The sequence below is a fragment of the Aquarana catesbeiana genome, linkage group LG03 (genome assembly GCF_042186555.1).
Source record: "Aquarana catesbeiana isolate 2022-GZ linkage group LG03, ASM4218655v1, whole genome shotgun sequence".
NCBI classification, from domain to species: domain Eukaryota; kingdom Metazoa; phylum Chordata; class Amphibia; order Anura; family Ranidae; genus Aquarana; species Aquarana catesbeiana.
The window spans coordinates 578237488-578257892 of NC_133326.1; the positions used below are offsets into that span (position 1 = coordinate 578237488).

General features: G+C 42.2%; 1 protein-coding gene across 1 annotated transcript in view; it reads left to right on the plus strand.

Moving 5' to 3' along the window:
- TTLL12 (tubulin tyrosine ligase like 12) overlaps positions 1–20405 on the plus strand; it is a 55745-nt gene that overhangs the window by 17322 nt on the left and 18018 nt on the right. Inside the window, exons 5-6 of the mRNA XM_073621954.1 lie at positions 7540–7673; positions 17833–17909. Of these exons, the coding sequence (XP_073478055.1) occupies positions 7540–7673; positions 17833–17909 (211 nt within the window). The remainder of the gene's footprint in view (positions 1–7539; positions 7674–17832; positions 17910–20405) is intronic.

Here is a 20405-nt window from a genome sequence, read left to right on the forward strand (position 1 = left end):
AAGACTGTTGGCTTTTCATTATTTTGTTAGGACCCATGTTCAGAGTGTGTCTCAAGTGGCTCTCTCTGTTTACGCCCTATTACTCTGAGATCTGAATCTCGTTCTCTGCGCCCACCCTTTAAATCCATCAGACAATCCACTCTCACAGGATTGAGCTAACATCCTTTTACTGTAAAGAACCCTTTCTGGTCTTGTACAAGGTAGTGGTAAGGCCCAGACTTTCCTTGCTACATAAGAAAGTTTCTGCTTTTAACCTCAATTTGCATCATTCTTCTGTCCCTCTGCTTGGCTTCATCTTAAGGTTGTTAAGTGAAAATCTCTGTCACTGCTTCCTTCAGAAGTCATTCTGGATAGTCCCTACAAGGATGGACCAGATCGTCTTTCCACCACCTTCCACCAGGTGGCTCAACCAGACCATTTTTCAAAATGCTTTTATATGAAGCGCTACTAAATCCCAAATGTGACACCCACATCTACCTTCATGTAGTACGTCTTTTGGATCACAAAATTCCACAATAAAATACTTGTTACACAATCATTTTCACTTTTGCAAGAATGTATCCGAATCGTTTCCAAAAAGTTCAAACTAAATTACTAACTTCTTTCTCTTTTGCTGGACACTGACACAATTCTGTCTGTCTTCCACCAGAAGTAAAGTCTCACACTTCAATTCTCTGTGTAGCTGAACTAGTAGTCTAGGGGTAGGTGGACTACAATGCCCAGCTAGTCTTCCCCCATGTGATAAGACAGGGATCCAAGCGTACTCGCAGTTTTTATGTCCCGCTTATAATATGACAAGGGTAGTGCATGGATAATTCCGCAACTGTCACACCCTCCATGGTTTTGGCTTTTTTTGCCTTCCAAGCCTCACTCTGTGCAGTCCAGATGGAGGATGCTCCCAGTGTACTGTGGGGGGCCCTCTGCTGCCACCTCCATCACTGCTCACTCCTAGCTTAAGCCAATCACACTGTTGCAGTCGCCTGATATGCAACTGTTGCTATTCTGTCACATGTTCTTCTTCTAATAAAGGTTACAAGCGGCAATGCCAATGCATAACAAATGTTGAATGTTCCACTTTTGTGACCATTGGGAAACCAGCTGTGAAAAATTATGTGCAATTACATTGGATTGCATGTGAATGGGAAGCGGCTACAGGAGATCATCCTGCAGTATATTAGGCAGGAACTTGATACACAGTTGCAGAGTTTAAAACAAAAGCAAATAACGCCAGCAAAGTCTAACTCCTTTGTAATATTTTTTACGGTTTAAAAAAAAAAAAAAACACAAGCTCTAGCATGCTTGACATGTTTTGTTCATCGACCTCATTAAAGGCAAACCATTATTCACACTTGTGCACCAAATAATTGAGACCATTCTACTAGATCTGTGGGCGCCTCCTTGGAATTTTCAACATCAGGCTACGGTTTCCCCAGATTTGCAAGGCTGCCACCCAGTCCTGTGTTCAAACGTTCTCTAAGTTCTACCAGGTGGATCTTTTGGCCTCATCTGGTGAGAGCTTCAGGAATAAGGTCCTTCACTTGTCTCTTTTGAGCTGCAGGCGGTCTCCCAGTTCTGTTGTTTTCATTGGCATTTTCTGTGTTGCTTAACGCAGACTGTTTTTGGATGTCCCAAAGTTTTAAGACTGTGTGTGTCTCTCAATGGATAAGAAAGAGAAAATTGATTTTTATATTCACCATAAAATTATTTTATTGGAGTCCATTGAGGGACACAGGTTCCACTTTTGTGTTTGCGATCATTCTCTTAGTACAAACTCTCTATATACAATGAGTGCAGCCACCACTACCCTAAAAATCTATAATAAAATCAACGATGTATCAAAAAAGTTGCTAGCTGTACACTCTATAGTGATTTCACAACACTTTTCTGAAAATTACAAATTTAAACCAGTGCAGCGCAACAAAATTCAATATACATGCATATAAATGATAATAATTTGAAAGTCAAATAGTGCTGTTCCAAAGTCCTCTGTGACTTACTATAAATGAATCCTTTAAAAAGATAGTTCACCTTTACAAAAAAACCTGCCTATGCAGGTAAGGGATGTTTGTAGAATAAAACAAACTGTGCAGCTCTGACTAAAGATGAATAATACCCTTGCTATATTTGTAGGCTAGTTAAATACCTTGTGAAGCCTGACTGGAATACAGTCAGAGTGTTGCTAAGTACACCCAGGAAGTTGCTAAGTGAGGCCTAGTTGTCACTGCTCACCTCCACAGGAGTGAGCTCTTTCTCTGATTTAAATGCCCTCACATACTGTCTCTCCTCTGATGCCGTAGCTTTGAGCTCTGCATTTGAGAGCTCACACCTGTGATGGTGGTGGTGAGCAGTAATGACTAGGCCTCACTTGGCTACGTCCTGGGAGTATTCCAGTTAGGTTTCATAAGGTATGTAAATGGCCTACACCTATAGAAAGGGCATTATTCAACTTTAGTCAGAGCTACATGGTTTGTTTTTATCTACAGATGCCCCTTATCTGCATAGGCAGTTTTGTGGTAAAGGTGAACTATCCCTTTTAAGTTTGAGAAAGATTACAGCTAAATAAAATCCAGTGCTCCCCACAAAGTCAGTGATCCTCTCTCTCCTCCAGTAATTTGTGCTCCTTCACACCCCGGGTAAAATCCTGCTCACCTCAAACTTTCTCCTTTCGTCTTCAAGGACAGCCTCTGAGACATAGGGCTCCTCCCTCCGGGACAGGAAACATACACCCAAATTCCTTAAAGGCGGTCCTCCAGGCCTTCCCCTTCAGTTTTTTGTGTTTCCTGCTGGACGGGAAGTGAGCACGTAGGAACCTTGGGGAGCTCCATGCCTCAGGGCTATCCTGGGAGGAGCCTCTGGCATACTTTCTCCCTGCTTGCGCATCCCTCCATCCAGTCAGGGAGGAGAGGGCTGTTTGTCCTGCTGCTGCTTAAAGCTCAGAGAGCATGGACCCTGATCGTTGTCACAGTCCCCGCCGACAGCTGCATGCATTGGGCCGCTCAGGTAGTGCAGGCTCTGGACACCTACCTTACAGGAATGAGGTGCCTCACCACGGCGTCCGCCCAAGAGCGTTTCAGGCTCTTCATCCTGAGGCCTCAGAGCAGCCGGGAACGATGGCCCGGGGCTTCCGGGTTCGGGTGAAAGTGTGTGCAGTGGTTGCGGGGCTACTGCGCTCCAAACGCAGAAAGTGTGGTAAACTTCCGTCGGAGTGACATCAGCGGGCGCCAGAGACAAAGTCCTGGCATAAGCCTTAGCCCCGCTGCGCATCAGGGCCATTACAGTGATCCCCTATTTGGACGATCTTCTGTTTTGTTTTAGAGGACCAGGCGCAATTTAGACAGGGGTCCGTTGTGGTCCAGACCAAGAGCCCTTGTGGTGACGACAGACGCCAGTTCTTTTCGGCTGGGGAGCCCACCTGGAAAGAGATCTGGCTCTAGGAACTTGGTCTCAGGTGGAAGCCAGGCGGACCTCGAATCGGAGGGAGCTACTGGCAGTGCTAAGGGCTTTAGAGTCCTTCCAGCAAAGGAAAAGGGGGCAGCACCTACAAGTAAGGAGGGACAATGCAGCTGTAGTCGCATACATAAACAAGCAGGTGGGACCAGTAGCCCTGCCTTGCTGTTGATAGCAGGTGAAATTTTCGATTGGGCCAAATTAAACCTGGCTTCATTGGCGGCAGTCCACTTAAAAGGGACACAGAACTCTCTGATGGATTTTCTCAGCCGCCAACGAGTAAGACAAGACGAGTGGTCGCTCAACCAAGGAGTGTTTGAGCAGATTGTGAGGACCTGGGGCCGGCCGGAGTGGATCTTTTCACTTCAGAAAGCAACAGGAAGGTTTGAGAGTGTTTTGCAAGACTAGCAAAATGTTTTTAAGAACTTTGACTTATATACAAGTGATGTCTTGATATACAAGTAGCATCCCATCACAGTTGAATAAAAAAGAGAAGAAAGGCGCCTCTAAGTGTAGCAATATGGTTACATTTAATGAAGGTACAACATTTAGCAATTCACATGGTTGATCCGCAGTGCCATCGACGTCGTCCCTTCCATGCTGCGCTCCACGAGCGTTCCAAGTCTTGCTTTCAGGTCGCTTTAATACAGGGCAGTCTTCCCGGTTACGATTTCAGACTGACAACGGTGAGAGCCGGTGGTGCGGAGGATGGTCTATGTGGACAGCTTTACCCCGGATGCCTGCATACTTAGATGTGCCTCTTTTAATCATCAACACTGTGAGTTGCTAAATGTTGTACCTTCATTAAATGTAACCATATTGCTACACTTGGAGGCTCCTCTCTTCTCTTTTATACTCTGTAGCTCCTGCTGGATTTTATTTCTAATCCCATTGTGAGGGCTGCCATTTGTGGATGGACTTTTTATGGTTACACAACCTATCACATTGCTATAATCTTTTTATATGGACTATAAACTGAAGGACTTATGAATAAATGGTTGTGGAACGACTCATCTGAGTTTCCATTATTTCTTATGGGAAAATTCCTGGACAAATTATGCTTGCAATCCCAAGGTTTTACTGTATAGTAAAAAAAAAGGCTGGAGTTTATTTATTACTAGGAAGCACCCATGACACATGATTCCCAGCGCACTATTTAGTACTCCAAAGAGAGCGCACAGCAGTAGTAATTTTCTTGCAGACATGCTGTCCCTCATTGGAATTTAGGGATAGGACCATGTAGGATAAGGTGTGGGGATCACTAACCTGCTGCATTCACTTGTATGTGTAATTTTTAGCTTCAGTTATTAAGCTCTGTACAATAATCTTTGTGCTTGTAAACCTGCGAAAACTGGCCAAGCGCTCCAACTGCTGACTACATATGAAAACACAAATATCTACTTAAAAAGAAAAAAATGTCAAATCCCCGGGGTCTGATGGTTTGCCCATTGAATTTTATGCACACTTTTCTGAGATACTTACACCCAAACTGCTGACTCTGTACAACACCATGTTCGAAACCTCAACACTACCTGCATCCATGAGAGAGGCCACGATAGTACTTATACCCAAACCAGGGAAAGATTTAGGATACCCCGAGTCGTACCGCCCCATATCTTTACTCCAGGTAGATGTCAAAATATTAGCCAAAGTACTCTCCAAACGTCTAAACCAAGTAATACTATCCCTTATACATGTAGATCAGTCAGGGTTTATGCCTGGCCGTAACACTTCCTTTAATTTAAGGAAGTTATTTATCAATCTCCAGGCCAAGCATGATAATGTGGGCACAAGAGTGATAGTAACATTAGATACAGCCAAGGCATTTGATTCAGTTGAATGGAGATATCTCTGGAGATGCATGGAGGGATACGGATTTGGGCCCAAATTTATTAGATGGGTGCAACTGTTATATCAGCAACCAACTGCCCGAGTGGTGGCTAATGGATGCCCCTCTCGGGAATTTGGCCTAAGCAGAGGTACGAGACAGGGATGCCCGCTCTCGCCTTTGCTGTATGCTCTGACATCGGAACCCCTCGCCGTGTCCATCCGTACTAACCAGGAGATAATGGGTTTGACATTCGGATCCCTTACCGAGAAAATTAGCCTATATGCAGATGACACCCTCCTCTACCTGGCAGACCCTGGCCTCTCTCTACACACAGCTCTCAACGTAATTGAGCAATTTGGGACATTCTCGGGCTTGAAGATTAATTGGGGTAAATCACAGATATTACCAATTGATAGTTTTCCACCTACAGAATCACAGGCTAATTTACCCCTTCAACGGGTGGATATAATAAAATACCTTGGCGTTAAAATATCCAAGAATCCAGTAGACTATATTTCCTTAAATATCGAACCATTATTCTCCCTAATTAAATCTAAGATCCAGGTCTGGTCCCGCCTCCCTTTAGGAGTATGGGGCCGAGTCAATTTAATAAAGCTGGTACTTCTGCCTAAGGTACTGTACGTCCTATGGCACACTCCAGTATATCTACCCCTTAAGTATTTTAAACTATTAGAAACACTACTTAAACCATTTGTATGGGGGAAATCTAGACACAAACTCTCATGGCAAACACTTAAAAGCTCAACGGACATGGGTGGAACAGCACTACCTGATTTTAACCATTACTATATAGCGTCACAGCTATCCCAACTATTTCACATTGACAAAACTGACAAGGAACGCTTTCTCATTCTGCTGAGCCCCCGTTGGGTTCAGCATACTGGGGACCCAATAAACGGGATAGCGGTGGGTGTAGGGAACACACAGTCAAAAGAATATAGACATTCCTTGCTATATCATTATAGACGCATATGGGAATTAGCTTCTTCTAAACTAGAGACACCATCATTTAATGACTATACACCACTTTGGCATAATAACAAGCTGCAGGAACTTAATGGAGTCCAGAACTCAGATTTGTGGGCAGCCAAGGGCATATACTATTTACACCATCTGTTCACAAATGGAACTTTTAAAACGTTTGAGGCACTTAAGATGGAGTTCCAGATTCCGAATCAAATGTTTTTTTGTTATCTCCAGATCCGCCATGCGATTCAAACGCAGTTTTCACGGGGTCTTCCTCAACCCACTCCTAACTCTATTATAGCCATAGTCAAGGATACAGACTCAAAAAAACTCATTTCCTGTTTTTACAACATGCTATCCGCCCCTACCTCTGCAAAATTAGCTTACGCATTGAAACCAAGATGGGAGAGGGAGGTTGGGAGGATGGAGGATGAAGAGTGGGAGGAGGCCCTGGAAACATGCAAGTTGGTTTCACCCAAACTTTCAGACAGACTGTCCCAAATCTTTATACTTCATCGTGCATACCTCACTCCTCTTAGGGTAGCTAGATATAAAAGAAGTAAATCCATCACATGTCCAATGTGTGGAACTGAAACAGGCACATTCTTCCACCTTCTATGGTCTTGTCAGAAAATACAAGATTACTGGAAACAAATAGTTACCTTCTTGCATGACGACATGGGGTCCCCATTAACTCTTGACCCAAAGCAATGCCTACTGGGAATTTTTCCAGATGTACTGGACAAATTCACACTAATATTCCTACATGAAACTTTATTTTCAGCTAGGAAAATTATTGCCAGACAATGGATGAGATACGAACCCCCTCAATTGGTGGACTGGAAAAGAGACATTAACACAACCCTTCCATACAAAAAATTCCTCTATATTAACAGAGGTTGTCCAAACAAGTATAACAGAATATGGGATAGATGGTTACAAGAGTCTATGACATGCACATAAATGGTGCTTATCCTGATACTTACTAAATATGAGTGTGGAAGTGTACGGATTATATATGAACCTACAGAACTAACTACATGATAGAAATATATGTATATCATGTTCTTTGAATACGGAATATCTTCTGTAAGATGTTAAACATGTATACCAATGCTTTTCATGTATTATGTACAATCTTGCAAATAAAAAGTTTGTTATAAGTTAAAAAAAAAAAAAAGAAAAAAATGTATGAAAAAAAATATTTTATATTTGTATTCCTAAATATAATGGTAGGGAAAAAATACAAAACTGCTATTGATTCCTTTTTACAGAGGAAGTTTCCCGTGACTTCACTTACGGAGAGTCGGATCCCTTAATACGTACCTGTCTGCTCTTGCCATGGCAACCTGTGGATCTTTCACACATTGACTGCCGAACACCAGAGCCAGCAGAAACTCATTATCAGGTGAGCTTGTACTTCTTCTGATTTCACTTCTGGCACCATATCCCTCTGGATACAGTTTTATAAACAAATTGTTCCAGGTTCCTTGTTAAACCTGTCAACACTAAGCCACTTCACAATTGGCAGGATTTCTAGCTAAGAAACTTCAACAGATTCACAAGAAATGATTTGGTTCAGAAAACTGTATGCAGTGAGACATAATGACAAACATAATAAAAAAAATAGCTTTATGCCCCGTACACACGATCGGAAATGCCGCCAGCAAAACTCAGATGAGAGCGTTTGGTCGGAAAATGCGACCGTGTGTATGCTCCATCAGACTTTTGCTGGCGGAATTCCAGCCAGCAAAAGATTGAGAGCAGGTTCTCTATTTTTCGGTCGGGAAAAATCGGAAAATGCGTTCGTCTGTATGCAATTCGGACGCCCAAAAAATCACGCATGCTCAGAATCAAGTACGAGACAGAAGCGCTCGGTCTGGTAAAACTAGCTTTCGTAATGGAGATAGCACATTCGTCACACTGTAAATTTTTGGATCTTTTAATGCAGCGCATTCTTTTGTTCTTTATAATGCTAGGATAATGAATTTGTTTTGCTGCTGATATTCACACAGAGTTCTGACAAACTTATTTCTTTATTATTTCTCGTGATCTCCTAAATAATCGTTTTTGTTTTTAAAGCCAGATCTCCGTAATAATGTTTGGAATTATTTTTTATAGTCATATTTTTTTTTTTTTTATTATTTTTAAATTATTATTATTTTATTTTCTAGTGATCTTCTTAATTTATTATTATTATTATTTTTTTTTTTTGTGTGTGTGTCAAGTTTCCACAACAACATTATTATCTTGTATTTTTAAAGCTCAAGGAGGTTGGTGGGTGTCCCTTGTTAATTTGACATTTTATTTTTGAAATGTACCTGCCTACTCACAAACTGTCCTATTTGAAGAAAAACACATAGGCAAGTATTTTCATATAAAAAAAATCTCCATTTATTCTTGCTCCTAACAGAATAAAGAGGAAGGTAATGCTGGAGAAACTGCTTGAATTTTGTGAAGCCTTTGTACCCCAGGGCACACATCAACTCTTTGTAAAAAAAAAAAAAAAAAAAAAAAAAATTGGTAGCCTGAGAAGTCCATATAATAGGGAGCACAATCTGGTCCAGGACTCCCAGAGATCAGGAACAGCAGCAGATGACATGTATGTCCCCAGGCTGTGGTACTACCACAGCCTGCGTCTTCTGTCAGACCAGACTGAACACAGGCCATCACTTTTCATGTCTTCCTTGCAGCCTTCCCTCCACACTTCCCTGCTGCCTTCCCTGGAGGCTGTGGCTCTGGAGGTGGACTTGTGGCAGGAGGAGGAGGAGGATGGGCGAGCTCACATAAGTGCATGTTATCACTCATTTGGCCCCTCAACCCTCTCAGAAGGGCCTGAAAAATAATATTCTCAAACATGGGGCATTGGCCCTCCTCCATTTGGTGCAATTTTGCAGCTTCATAGGCCTCTTCAGCATCGGGGGTTTTCAGGGCCGCATAGCCTCCTTAATGAGGCCCAGTGCTGCCTCCTCCACGTTACTCACCTTCCTGGCCCTTTTTTTTAGGTGGAGGGGAGGCACCTGGGATTGGGTGAGACTCCTACTGGGCCTGGCCACCTCCTGGCTGACACTTACCCCCGCCTCCTCCTGTCTGCCACATTCCAGAGCCTCATCCTGGCTGAGGTCTTCTTGTGTATGAAAAAGGGACGTAGTTTTAGTTTTTGGTTCATCAATCACACACAATTTTCAGCTCATGACTGTTGCAAATTGAATGTTAATAAATAGAAAATACTATCATTCTGACTCCAGCATTTTTCTTTCTTGTCCCAAACGTTTTTGGCCCCTACTGTCTATTGATATGTGAAACACTTTTTGTTCAATCATTCATTTGTTATCAATAATATCTAGTTAACAACACTCATTTTCGGACACTAAATATGTTAAAAATATACTATACCTGGCTCCAGCTGGGCTCCTCCACTTCTTCCAGGATGGAAGGCCCAGGTTGGTCCTCGGAAGCCTCAGCTGGGGTTGAGGGAAGGCTGGATGGAAGTGTAGAAAGTGATTCCCTGGCTTCAGTTTGGTCTTCCAGAAACCGCATCCTGTTGTAGTACCAGAGACTGGGTACATACACATCCTTTGCTGCTGCTCTTGATTTCATGGAAGCCTGGACCTTATTAAGCTTCTTCCTATACGTGCTTCTCAAGCTACCAATTTTCTTATCCACAAACTCGATGTCTGCGTCAGGGACCTGCGTCTTCACAAATTGCAGCAGTTTCTTCAGCGATGCCTTCCTAGCTGGTTTATTTCTATACAAGGAGTTTTAACCTCCCACAAATTTCTCATATCCCTGTATCTGTCTATGAACTGGCCCATGAATTCAGGGTCTTTGATTTGTTTCATATTTGCTGCAAGACAAAACACAAGACAAAAACACTAATATCAGGCTAAACTCTCCTAATCTTATCTCAATATAGGCCTCAATCTCAAATCAGTATAGGGCACTGATGTCCCAAGTTAAAATGTTACCTTTGTTAGAACGTTCGGCGCCTCCGGTCCTCCTTCCTACGCACACAGAACATAGGTACGAAACACACGCATGTTAGCTTTATATACACTGCGCATGTGTGAAACTCCGCCCGTGTCGCCCGCCCCTGATGTTCTTTCAAGAATATTCCCCGCCCCTTCTCTTTCGTCGCAGTGGGAGCAGGAACATGGCGCAGACGCAGCAGGTGCGTAATAGCAGTAACAAGGAGGAAAGCCCGGGGCCAGAAACGTCCCAATCCCGCAGGAGATTTAAGGCCTCAGATATGGCCTTTGTAGAGATGGTGGACATCTTGAAGAGGGCCGACTGTGATGGGAAGTATGGATCTTGCCTAAACCCAAATGTGAGAAAGGCCAAGATCATGTCTAAACTTGTGAAGAGTCTGCACAGGAATTTTGGGGTATGACGATCCAAGGAACAATTGAGGAAATGCTGGTCAGACCTAAAAATGAGGGAGCAGGATCAGTACAGAAGGATCAAGTAAGTACTTGTTGCGTGTTCCTATTATTATTATTATTATTAATATTATTACTACTTGCATGCTGCTCCATGTGCTTTTCTTTACTGTTGTAGAGTTTAAAATGGCTACTTTCATGTTCGTGGTCACAGTAATCGGTCGCAGTAAACATTGTTTGCCAACTAGATACAATGTTTTTGGCAGATACAGGGTTAACTAAATTTGGTCATGCTAATTTGTATTAAAAGAAGTTTAGGACATTGTTGTCTAGATGTGTTTGAAACTAGAAAGAATTGCAAACTTGATTCAGTGTAATGTAAAGAGAGGACACTCAGCAGCTGTTTACACATCTGGACTCAGGAGCACTAATGTGGGACACAAGAACAAACTTTTTAGGGTATCCACACAGGTACTCCAGTGGATACTTGGGGTGTCTCCATGTGTGAAACTTGTCCAAACAAGGTAAGTATTCCAGCTTTGGTAAGGGAAAAAATCATGTCTTTAGCTTGGAACTCTGCCAAAACAGACAATTGTACCCCACTTCCAAACAATGTTTCATATTCCTATTTCTGGCCTCAAATATCGTTGTGCTAAGTATACCTTTTGTTTCATTCTCATAGGGGAGAAAAGACTCTGGACGTCTGAGGACACCAGGAACCCCCCACCTCCTAAAGAAGTGGAACAGAGGACACCACAACCAGAGGATGTTGAGGAAGGAGAGGTGGTTGAAATTGTCACCACAACAGGTTAGTGTCTGACATCACAGATTCAGGTAATAATGGTATGCCTGCATATTTATAATACATGGTGTGTATTTTATCTTTTAGGTGATGTGCATGTTGTGGAAGAACAATTTCCTCATTTCACCAGTGATAGTGCACAAAGGCTAATCCAGGACATAATGTTTTGTAGTCGGGATTTAGAAATCATAAAGCAAAAAACAAATGAGGTTGAACAAAAACTGAAGAACATGATTGCTGTACTAGGAAGAATCTAAATAAACACAAAATGACACCGTTTTATATTTTTTGGGACCAATTTTTATACCTTTTTGACGCATTTTGAAAATGCACACAGTGTGTCAACATGTGCTATCTGCCATCAGGGGATATCAATGTACGCGTTTTGTGGGTGCTACCCCTTCCTCGCAACTCATGTAAGTGAGAGGAAGTTGTTGCACCCCCAAAACATGTCCATTGATCCCCTATGATGGGAGCTAGCACATGTTGACATTAGGCATGGGATCAGGAGGGAAATCCCCAGTTTGACTCCCAATTTGTGTGCATCTTCAAAATTTGGCTTTTACAGGGGTGACATGACCGCATCTGATGAAGGCAGTGTCAACACATTTTTGACACTATGTCTGATATTGCCTTCAGTTTTTCAATGTTGAACTTTGTAAGTTCCTGAGTTGTGTATGTTATGTTTTGAAACATGCCTGTTTATGTACTAAAAAAAATATTCAAGGTAAAACTTTACAAAACCAAGATGTTTTTTTTACCCAAAAATGTTTTACAACGCACATGTGCATGGAGTAAAAGGTTTTATACTCAACAATGTGTGACTTCTTCTTTCAATGCTCAATACCAGTTTTTGTATTAAGTTGGTGTTTACAGTGACAATGGGTGTTATTTAATAATGGAAAAACCTCTTGACACTACAAGTGCACTAGGAGACAGCTAAAAGAAACACAAGCAGTAAATCAAAATCAAGATTTTTATCAGATCAATTTTTTTTTTTTTTAATATCGAAAATAATTACAAATTTGCTGGCATAGCAATGGCCCCCCTACCCGTAAAATAATCTACATATTTTTTACGTTGAACGAAGGTTTTTATTAATCAACTGGTGCATACATGTTATGTTTGCTTTTACATATAAACTTAGTAACAGATACATTGAGTGTTATACAGTCTGTAATTAAGATATCTGGTACATTTCTTTCCGTCATGTGAGTATATTCTACAAGTACAGCATACATTTAGTACATAGAGACTACATATTGAGGCATGTGTTCAATTATTAATTTCAAGCTAATTTGGTTTTATTAGACACATGTATCAGATTCCTGGAGCCAGCGATCCCATATCTTGTTGTATTTGTTGGGGCAGCCTCTGTTGATATATATGCATTTCTTATACGGCAGGGTATTATTCACTTCTATTTTCCATTCTGATATTTTGGGAGGCGTTTGTCTCATCCATTTTTAGCTATGATTTTTCTTGCTGCAAACAGCGTCTCATGAAGAAATATTTTTGTATACTTATCAATTGTATCTGGTATTATGTCAAGAAGGCATTGTTTTGGGTCTAATGCTAGGGGTGAACCCATTGTATCGTGTAGGAATGTCACAATTTGTTTCCACAAGCCTTGAATCTTGGGACATGTCCAGATCAAGTGGAAGAAAGTGCCTGTCTCTCCTCCACACATCAGGCATGTGGTAGATTGGGTGCGTTTGTATCTTGCCACTCTAAGGGGTGTGAGGTATGCCCTGTGTAGAATGTAGAGTTGCGACAGTCGATCCGATAGTTTGGGGGATACGGCCTTACAAGACTCCAGTGCCTCCTCCCACTCCTCATCCCCTATTGGTCCCACCTCTCTTTCCCATCTGGGTTTCAGGTCGTATGCTATTTTAGTAGAGATGGGGTTTGAGAGCATGTTGTAAAATGCTGAAATCAGTTTGTGGGGGTCCGTGTTCTTAATTACTGCCATAATTACATTGGGTGTAGGGTTTGGGACAGAGTCAGAAAATTGCGCTTGTGTCGCATGGCGGAGTTGTAGAAATCTAAAGAACATTCGATTTTGAATTGTGAATTCTTCTTTAAGTGAATTGAAAGTTTTAAGGTGCCCATCTTTTAGTATGTGATGCAGGTAGAATATCCCCTGCCTGGACCATATACTTTTGTCATGAATTTTGTTGAATTCGGGAAGGTTCTTGTTGTGCCATATCGGCGTGTAGTCATTGAATTGTGGGATTTCAAGTTTGGAAGCGGCTAAGTCCCATATTTTCCCATAGTGGTATAGCATGGTTTGTCTATTTTCCCCTGGTTCCAACCCTCCCGAACCCGATGCTATTGCGTATATCGAGGCCTTGGTGTGTTGTGCCCATTTTGGACATAGGAGCGTGAGGAATCTCTCACTATCTGTTTTATCCATGTGGAAGAGCTGTGATAATTGTGATGCGATGTAATATAGGTTAAAGTCAGGGAGAGCTGTGCCACCAAGGTCAGTTGGGTTCTTGAGAGTTTGCCATGCCAGTTTGTGCCTGTTAGTTCCCCACACAAAGGGCTTGAGAAGGGACTCCAGAGACTTGAAATGTTTCAGGGGTAAGTAAACTGGAGTATGCCTTAGGACATACAGTATTTTAGGGAGGAAAATCTTTTTAATTAAATTTATGTGGCCCCAGGTTCCAAGTGGGAGTCAGGACCATATTCGTACTTTAGTTTTAACCAGGGAAAGGAGAGGGTCTATATTAAGGGATATGTAGTCTGTAGAGGATCTGGATATATGGATCCCCAGGGATTTAATGACAGCAACTCTCTGTAGTGGTAGTCTGGCTTGGGATTCTGGGGGTGGGAACCTATCGATTGGTAAAATTTGGGACTTATCCCAATTTATCTTCAATCCTGAAAATGTTTCGAATTGTTTGATCGTGTGAAGTGCGGTGTGTAAAGATGGGCCTGAGTCTGCTAAATATAACAGCGTGTCATCTGCATACTTACTGATTTTTTTCAATTAAGGAGCCCATTCTCAGTCCTTTAATCTCTGGGTTTGCTTGGATAGATTCCGCAAGGGGTTCTGCCGCAAGGGCATACAATAGTGGGGACAAAGGACAGCCCTGTCTCGTACCTCTGCTAAGGTCAAACGTCTGAGACAGCCACCCATTGGCTACCACCTTGGCTTTGGGTGCCTGGTATAATAGCTGAACCCACTTAATATATTTGGGACCGAAGCCATAGCCCTCCAAACATCTCCAGAGATACCTCCACTCCACCGAGTCAAAGGCTTTTGCTGTATCCAAAGTTACTACAACTCGTGAACCAACCTCCTCATGTATGGCCTGTAGTTTTATGTATAATTTCCGGAGATTAAACGAGGTATTGCGACCAGGCATGAAACCTGCTTGGTCTGTATGTATTAGGGACAAGATGACCTGATTGAGCCTGATGGATAGTACTTTGGCCAATATCTTGATGTCAACCTGTAAAAGGGATATGGGGCGGTAAGATTCTGGGTATCCCGAGTCTTTTCCTGGTTTGGGGATGAGGACTATGGTTGCCTCTGTCATGGACGGGGGTAGAGTCCCAGTCTCAAAGAGATGGTTGTATAAAGCCAGTAATTTGGGGGTGAGTGTTTCACTAAATTGGGAATAAAACTCAATTGGGAGCCCGTCAGATCCTGGGGATTTAGACCTGGCGAAACTAGCAATGGCGGTTGTGATTTCGTCTGTGGTGAGGGGTGCCTCTAGTAGGTCTATCTGTTCTTTCGTCAGTTGTGGGAAAGTCACCTTCTCAAGGAAGAGGGACATTGGTTGCGTCTCAGTGGGAACTGTCGTTTTGTACAAGTCGGCGAAGAAGTCTCTAAACATGGATGTTACCATGGGTGGGTCTGTTATTTGTTGTCCTCCAGGGCCATGTAGTGTGATAACCACCGGGGCTCTATCTTCACTGTGTACTAAGTACGCCAATAACTTGCCCGCTTTTTCCCCATATTCAAACATTTTTTGTTTAGAGAAAAAGAGTTTTTGTCTTGCTTTTTGAAATTGTAGCTGGGTGACTACTCTAGTTTGTAGTTTGAGCAGGTTTGCATTTGCGGGGGTCAGGGTGGTGGCAAAGTCTCTCTCCGAGGAGGACAGGTCCGCCATCGCCTTACCGAGGGCACTGGCGGAATCTGCCTTAATTTTATTGATATCAATAATTAACGTTGAACGAGTGAAAAGCTTAAAGGAGTCCCATACTACGGAGGGTGATGCTGACTTGTCATTCTCCGCGAAGTATAATCTCCACTTACACGCAAGCTCATCATCCTCCTTTAGGAGAGATGGCCAAAATGGGTTCAAACGCCAGGATCGTGGTGGTTTGGCTATGGGGATGCTTAATGTGATCCAGTAGGGACTATGATCCGAAAGTATTCTGGGGCAGAACGCAGCCTCTAGTAGTCGCGGTGTTATGCCCCGTACACACGGTCGGATTTTCCGACGGAAAATGTGTGCTAGGACCTTGTTTTCGGAAATTCCGACCGTGTGTAGGCTCCATCACACATTTTCCATCGGATTTTCCGACACACAAAGTTTGAGAGCAGGATATAAAATTTTCCGACAACAAAATCCGTTGTCGGAAATTCCGATCGTGTGTACACAAATCCGACGGACAAAGTGCCACGCATGCTCAGAATAAATAAAGAGATGAAAGCTATTGGCCACTGCCCCGTTTATAGTCCCGACGTACGTGTTTTACGTCAGCGCGTTTTAGAACGATCGGATTTTCCGACAACTTTGTGTGACTGTGTGTATGCAAGACAAGTTTGAGCCAACATCCGTCGGAAAAAATCATAGGATTTTGTTGTCGGAATGTCCGAACAAAGTCCGACCGTGTGTACGGGGCATTAGTCTGTGGGAAATGAGTATGAAGTCTATGCGGGACATGGAGTTATGAGAGGATGAGAAACACGAGTACGATCTCGTTTGTGGGAACTTGTGTCACCATGTGTCTGTTAAATGAAAGGTGGAGAGGATCTTGTGGAACCTAGTTTCGTTGGGAGCAGTCAAGGTGGGTAAAGTCGGTTGTAGCCTGTCCAAGGTTGGATTTAGTGTGGTATTAAAGTCACCCAACCAGACTGCAGATATTGCAGGGTGGCGAGCCATGAACGACCGTCCCTCTTTAATTATGGTGATGTTAAATGGGGGTGGCACATAAAAGGCCATTATGAGTAGGGGTTTCCCCATGTAATTTAGCCAGGAGAAATACGTATCGGCCTTGTGAATCAGTAGATAGTTCATAATCTACATATTTTTGATGCACTTCACGGGCGCTTTGGGGTGGCAAGCCAGGACGGCCAGCTTCCAGGGCCGTCATTGTAGTTTCTGGAAGTCAGGCCTCAGGCCCAACTGAGGCAACATAATTCGAAGCATTTCTCTTTAAAAAGTTGTGACGTATGCAGCATGCTAGAACTTTGTGGTTCAGTTTGTACTCCGCCATATTTATTGTCGTAAGAAATAGGCGGAACCAGCTGGCCATTATCCCAAAGGCATTCTCCACGACTCTTCTGGCTCTGGCCAGCCGGTAATTAAAAACCATCTTCTCCAGGATGAGGGTCCTCTGGGGGAATGGCCTCATCAGGTGATCACCCAGACCAAATGCTTCATCAGCGATTAAAAACAAATGGGAGTCCTTCCACGTTCTCTTCCGCAGGTGGCAATCCCAAGCCACCACTCTGGAGACGTGTGTAGAACTCCGTATGGGCAAGAACCCCAACACTAAGCCCCTGCATAGCACGAACTCTACGATGAGCACGTACCACAACATGGCTTCAAAATGGTCGGCTGGTCAGAACGAACTAACAGAACGCACTGGAGAACAGAAAGGCCTGTGAAGAGCGAGCTGAAAATCAGAAACGAGTGGACAAGAACACACTGTAAAAACAGATACAAACCCACAAGCACAAACTGAAGAGCAGAAACGGACTGAAATGTACGAGGCTGAAAAGCGCAAATCGTCTCTCACTAAACTTCTACTAACACGACATAAACACAAGATTAGCAGAAGGAGCTCAAAAGGTGGCGTACTGGGTATTGAACTTCCGTTTTATAGTCCCGTTGCATGTCACTGCGTTCTTGACGGTCGGAATTTGGTGTGATCGTGTGTATGCAAGACAAGCTTGAGCGGAAAATCCGCTCATGTGTACGTGGCATGTAGAGTTTACATATATTTAAAAGAGAATCTTCCTAGTGATATGGGAGCGGTCATTGCCTACTTGCCAAACCAAGTCATCAGTGGCAGCTCCTGCTTTCTTCCCTTACAAGTCCTCTTTATTGTTGTGTTTGCATGTACAATAGCTGAACGTTTTTGTATGGTTCAGTTACTGTTTAATTAGAATGTGCTAAATAATTTATCTGTTCTATTTTTAGTCTATTTTTGCGGAGAATAAAGAGACCCTGCCTCACCCCGTGGAGCCTCCACTTCATGACAAGAGTAAAATCTTCAAGTATGTAATGGCTCACGTAGGTTCTTGCAGGGCTAACCCTCATAGGACCGTAGCAGGTGCTTGATAGGCATATGTAAACACCTGAATCGCACTAATATATATATATAACCATAAAAATTATTTTGAAAAACTCAATTTGGATTACCATATACCCAAGACTGGATTGCTAAATATATAGAGTCAAATGGGTATATAAGCGATATTGAGTATTATAAATCTCTGTGATCGCTAATAATGTGATCTAAAACCAAATTAAATACATAGTGACAAAATGAAAGTCTCTGAATAGATAATATAGATTGTCCACCCGTGCAAAACAAAATAGAACAGCATAAAAGTCCACACAAAGAAGGATCTTCAACTGTTATATAGCGAAAAGATGTGTGATCCACCACCAGTGTAGAAGGGGTTACTCCTTACCAGACATAGATGATCCCCCATTACAGAGGATCATAGAAGGCATGTCAAATTGTGATGGTAAGTGTATCTCCCATGCTGGACTGCGGCTGTAACTCAGATCGTCACATTGAACAGATCGGTTCAGATGAAAAGCATGGCATGTAACAAAAAGTAGGAAAAACTCTGATCGTGTAAAACCTTTTACATTTATTAATATAAAAAGACAAAAACACACTTACAAACGTAGTATCGTAATCAAGCCTAGAGTCCGTTGTCTAGGCTTGTAAAAGGTTTTACACGATCGGAGTTTTTCCTACTTTTTGTTACATGCCATGCTTTTCATCTAAACTGATCTGTTCAATGTGACGATCTGAGGTACAGCCGCAGTCCAGCACGGGAGATACACTTACCATCACAGCTGACATGGCTTCTATGATCCTCTGTAATGGGGGATCATCTATGTCTGGTAAGGAGTAACCCCTTCTACACTGGTGGTGGATCACACATCTTTTCGCTATACAACAGTTGAAGATCCTGCTTTGTGTGGACTTTTATGCTGTTCCTTTTTGTTTTGCACGGGTGGACAATCTATATTATCTATTCAGAGACTTTCATTTTGTCACTATGTATTTAATTTGGTTTTAGATCACATTATTAGCGATCACAGAGATTTATAATACTCAATATAGCTTATATACCCATTTGACTCTATGCATTTAGCAATCCGGTCTTGGGTATATGGTATTCCGAATTGAGTTTTTCAAAATAATTTTTATGGTTATATTTTAGCGCGATTCAGGTGTTTACTTGTTTTTGATTTGGTATATGGGTGTCATATTTTGAGTTGCTGCTTTTTACAGTCAGAAGTTCACGCTATTTTTGCATTACACATTTCTTAGTGCAGTTTTTACTTTCTTTTTTCGCTTGATAGGCATAGCCTGCACACTATCTCTTCTTTCTGACACTGTATTAAGTTGCCCAGTGATAGCTTGTGCCTTCTCCAATATGGTGGCCACCTGGCAGGAGCCCACATGCCTACAGAAAGAGCTAGATCTTTAACAGCCAGCTTTTTTTCTTTTTATTTGAAGGATAAGGCTGCCTAGGCTTAGGTCCACTTTAGGTTCCAAAAAACTTCAAAACGATCAATCAATCTTTAAATACATATTCAGACAAGGAAAAAAATAAAAATTTGAGCTAATTATAAATTTTGGAGGACGAAAAGGTGGATTTTATCTTTTAGTGCTGAACTCTAGGAAGATATAAAACTGTAATCAAGTCAATAAATGTATTTCTTTTTCAATAATTTTTATTCTTTTGCAAAAGTATGTAATACAAATACAAACGCTCATTTATACAAAACTAGATATTTCCAAACACAATAGAAAGATGTTTTTGACAGTACAAAAAAGGAAGTGCAACTGTTACAGGTTATGAATTTGTGGTAGCCACTAAAATGTATTTTTAATGTAATGTAAGTACCTGAGTTTGGATTGGTTTCCACTTTTTGCAATCCCCTGTAGAGCCGAGCTAGGATTGACAGAGGGAGAAGCAACACAAGGAGGCAGTTAAAAAAAAAAAAAAGAAAAAAAAAAGAAATCGGGGTAGAGTCCCCCTGGAAAGGAAGTCACAGGCGGACCAAGCAGCGTAAATAGGGAAACTCATTCATTGCACAAAAGATAAAAATACACATACAAAAACTGGATGCCCACCACCAACACCTGAATATAGCATTAAAATGAGACAACGTTGTCTATTTTAGGAACATCACGTCAAATCAGACTATAAGCACACTTCATATGCACAGATAATATAGCATGTCTGCATATGAGGCAGAGAGTGGAAGTGTATTAGGCACATAGACCCTGGTAACACGTACCATAAGGATATGTGCACATCAACCCACTGTCTACCATCAAAGCCCCCTGCTGGGGAATAGAAAGTGAATGCAGCAAGGACTTGGGTACTGAGTACGTTAACCCAGGAGGCCAATGATGACAGAATGGACTATTTGAAGAAAATGAACCAGTTCTGTAACTGTTAATGTTGCACCATTAACGTTAATATCTGTGCTGATACTAAGCTTTTGCCTGAGTATAC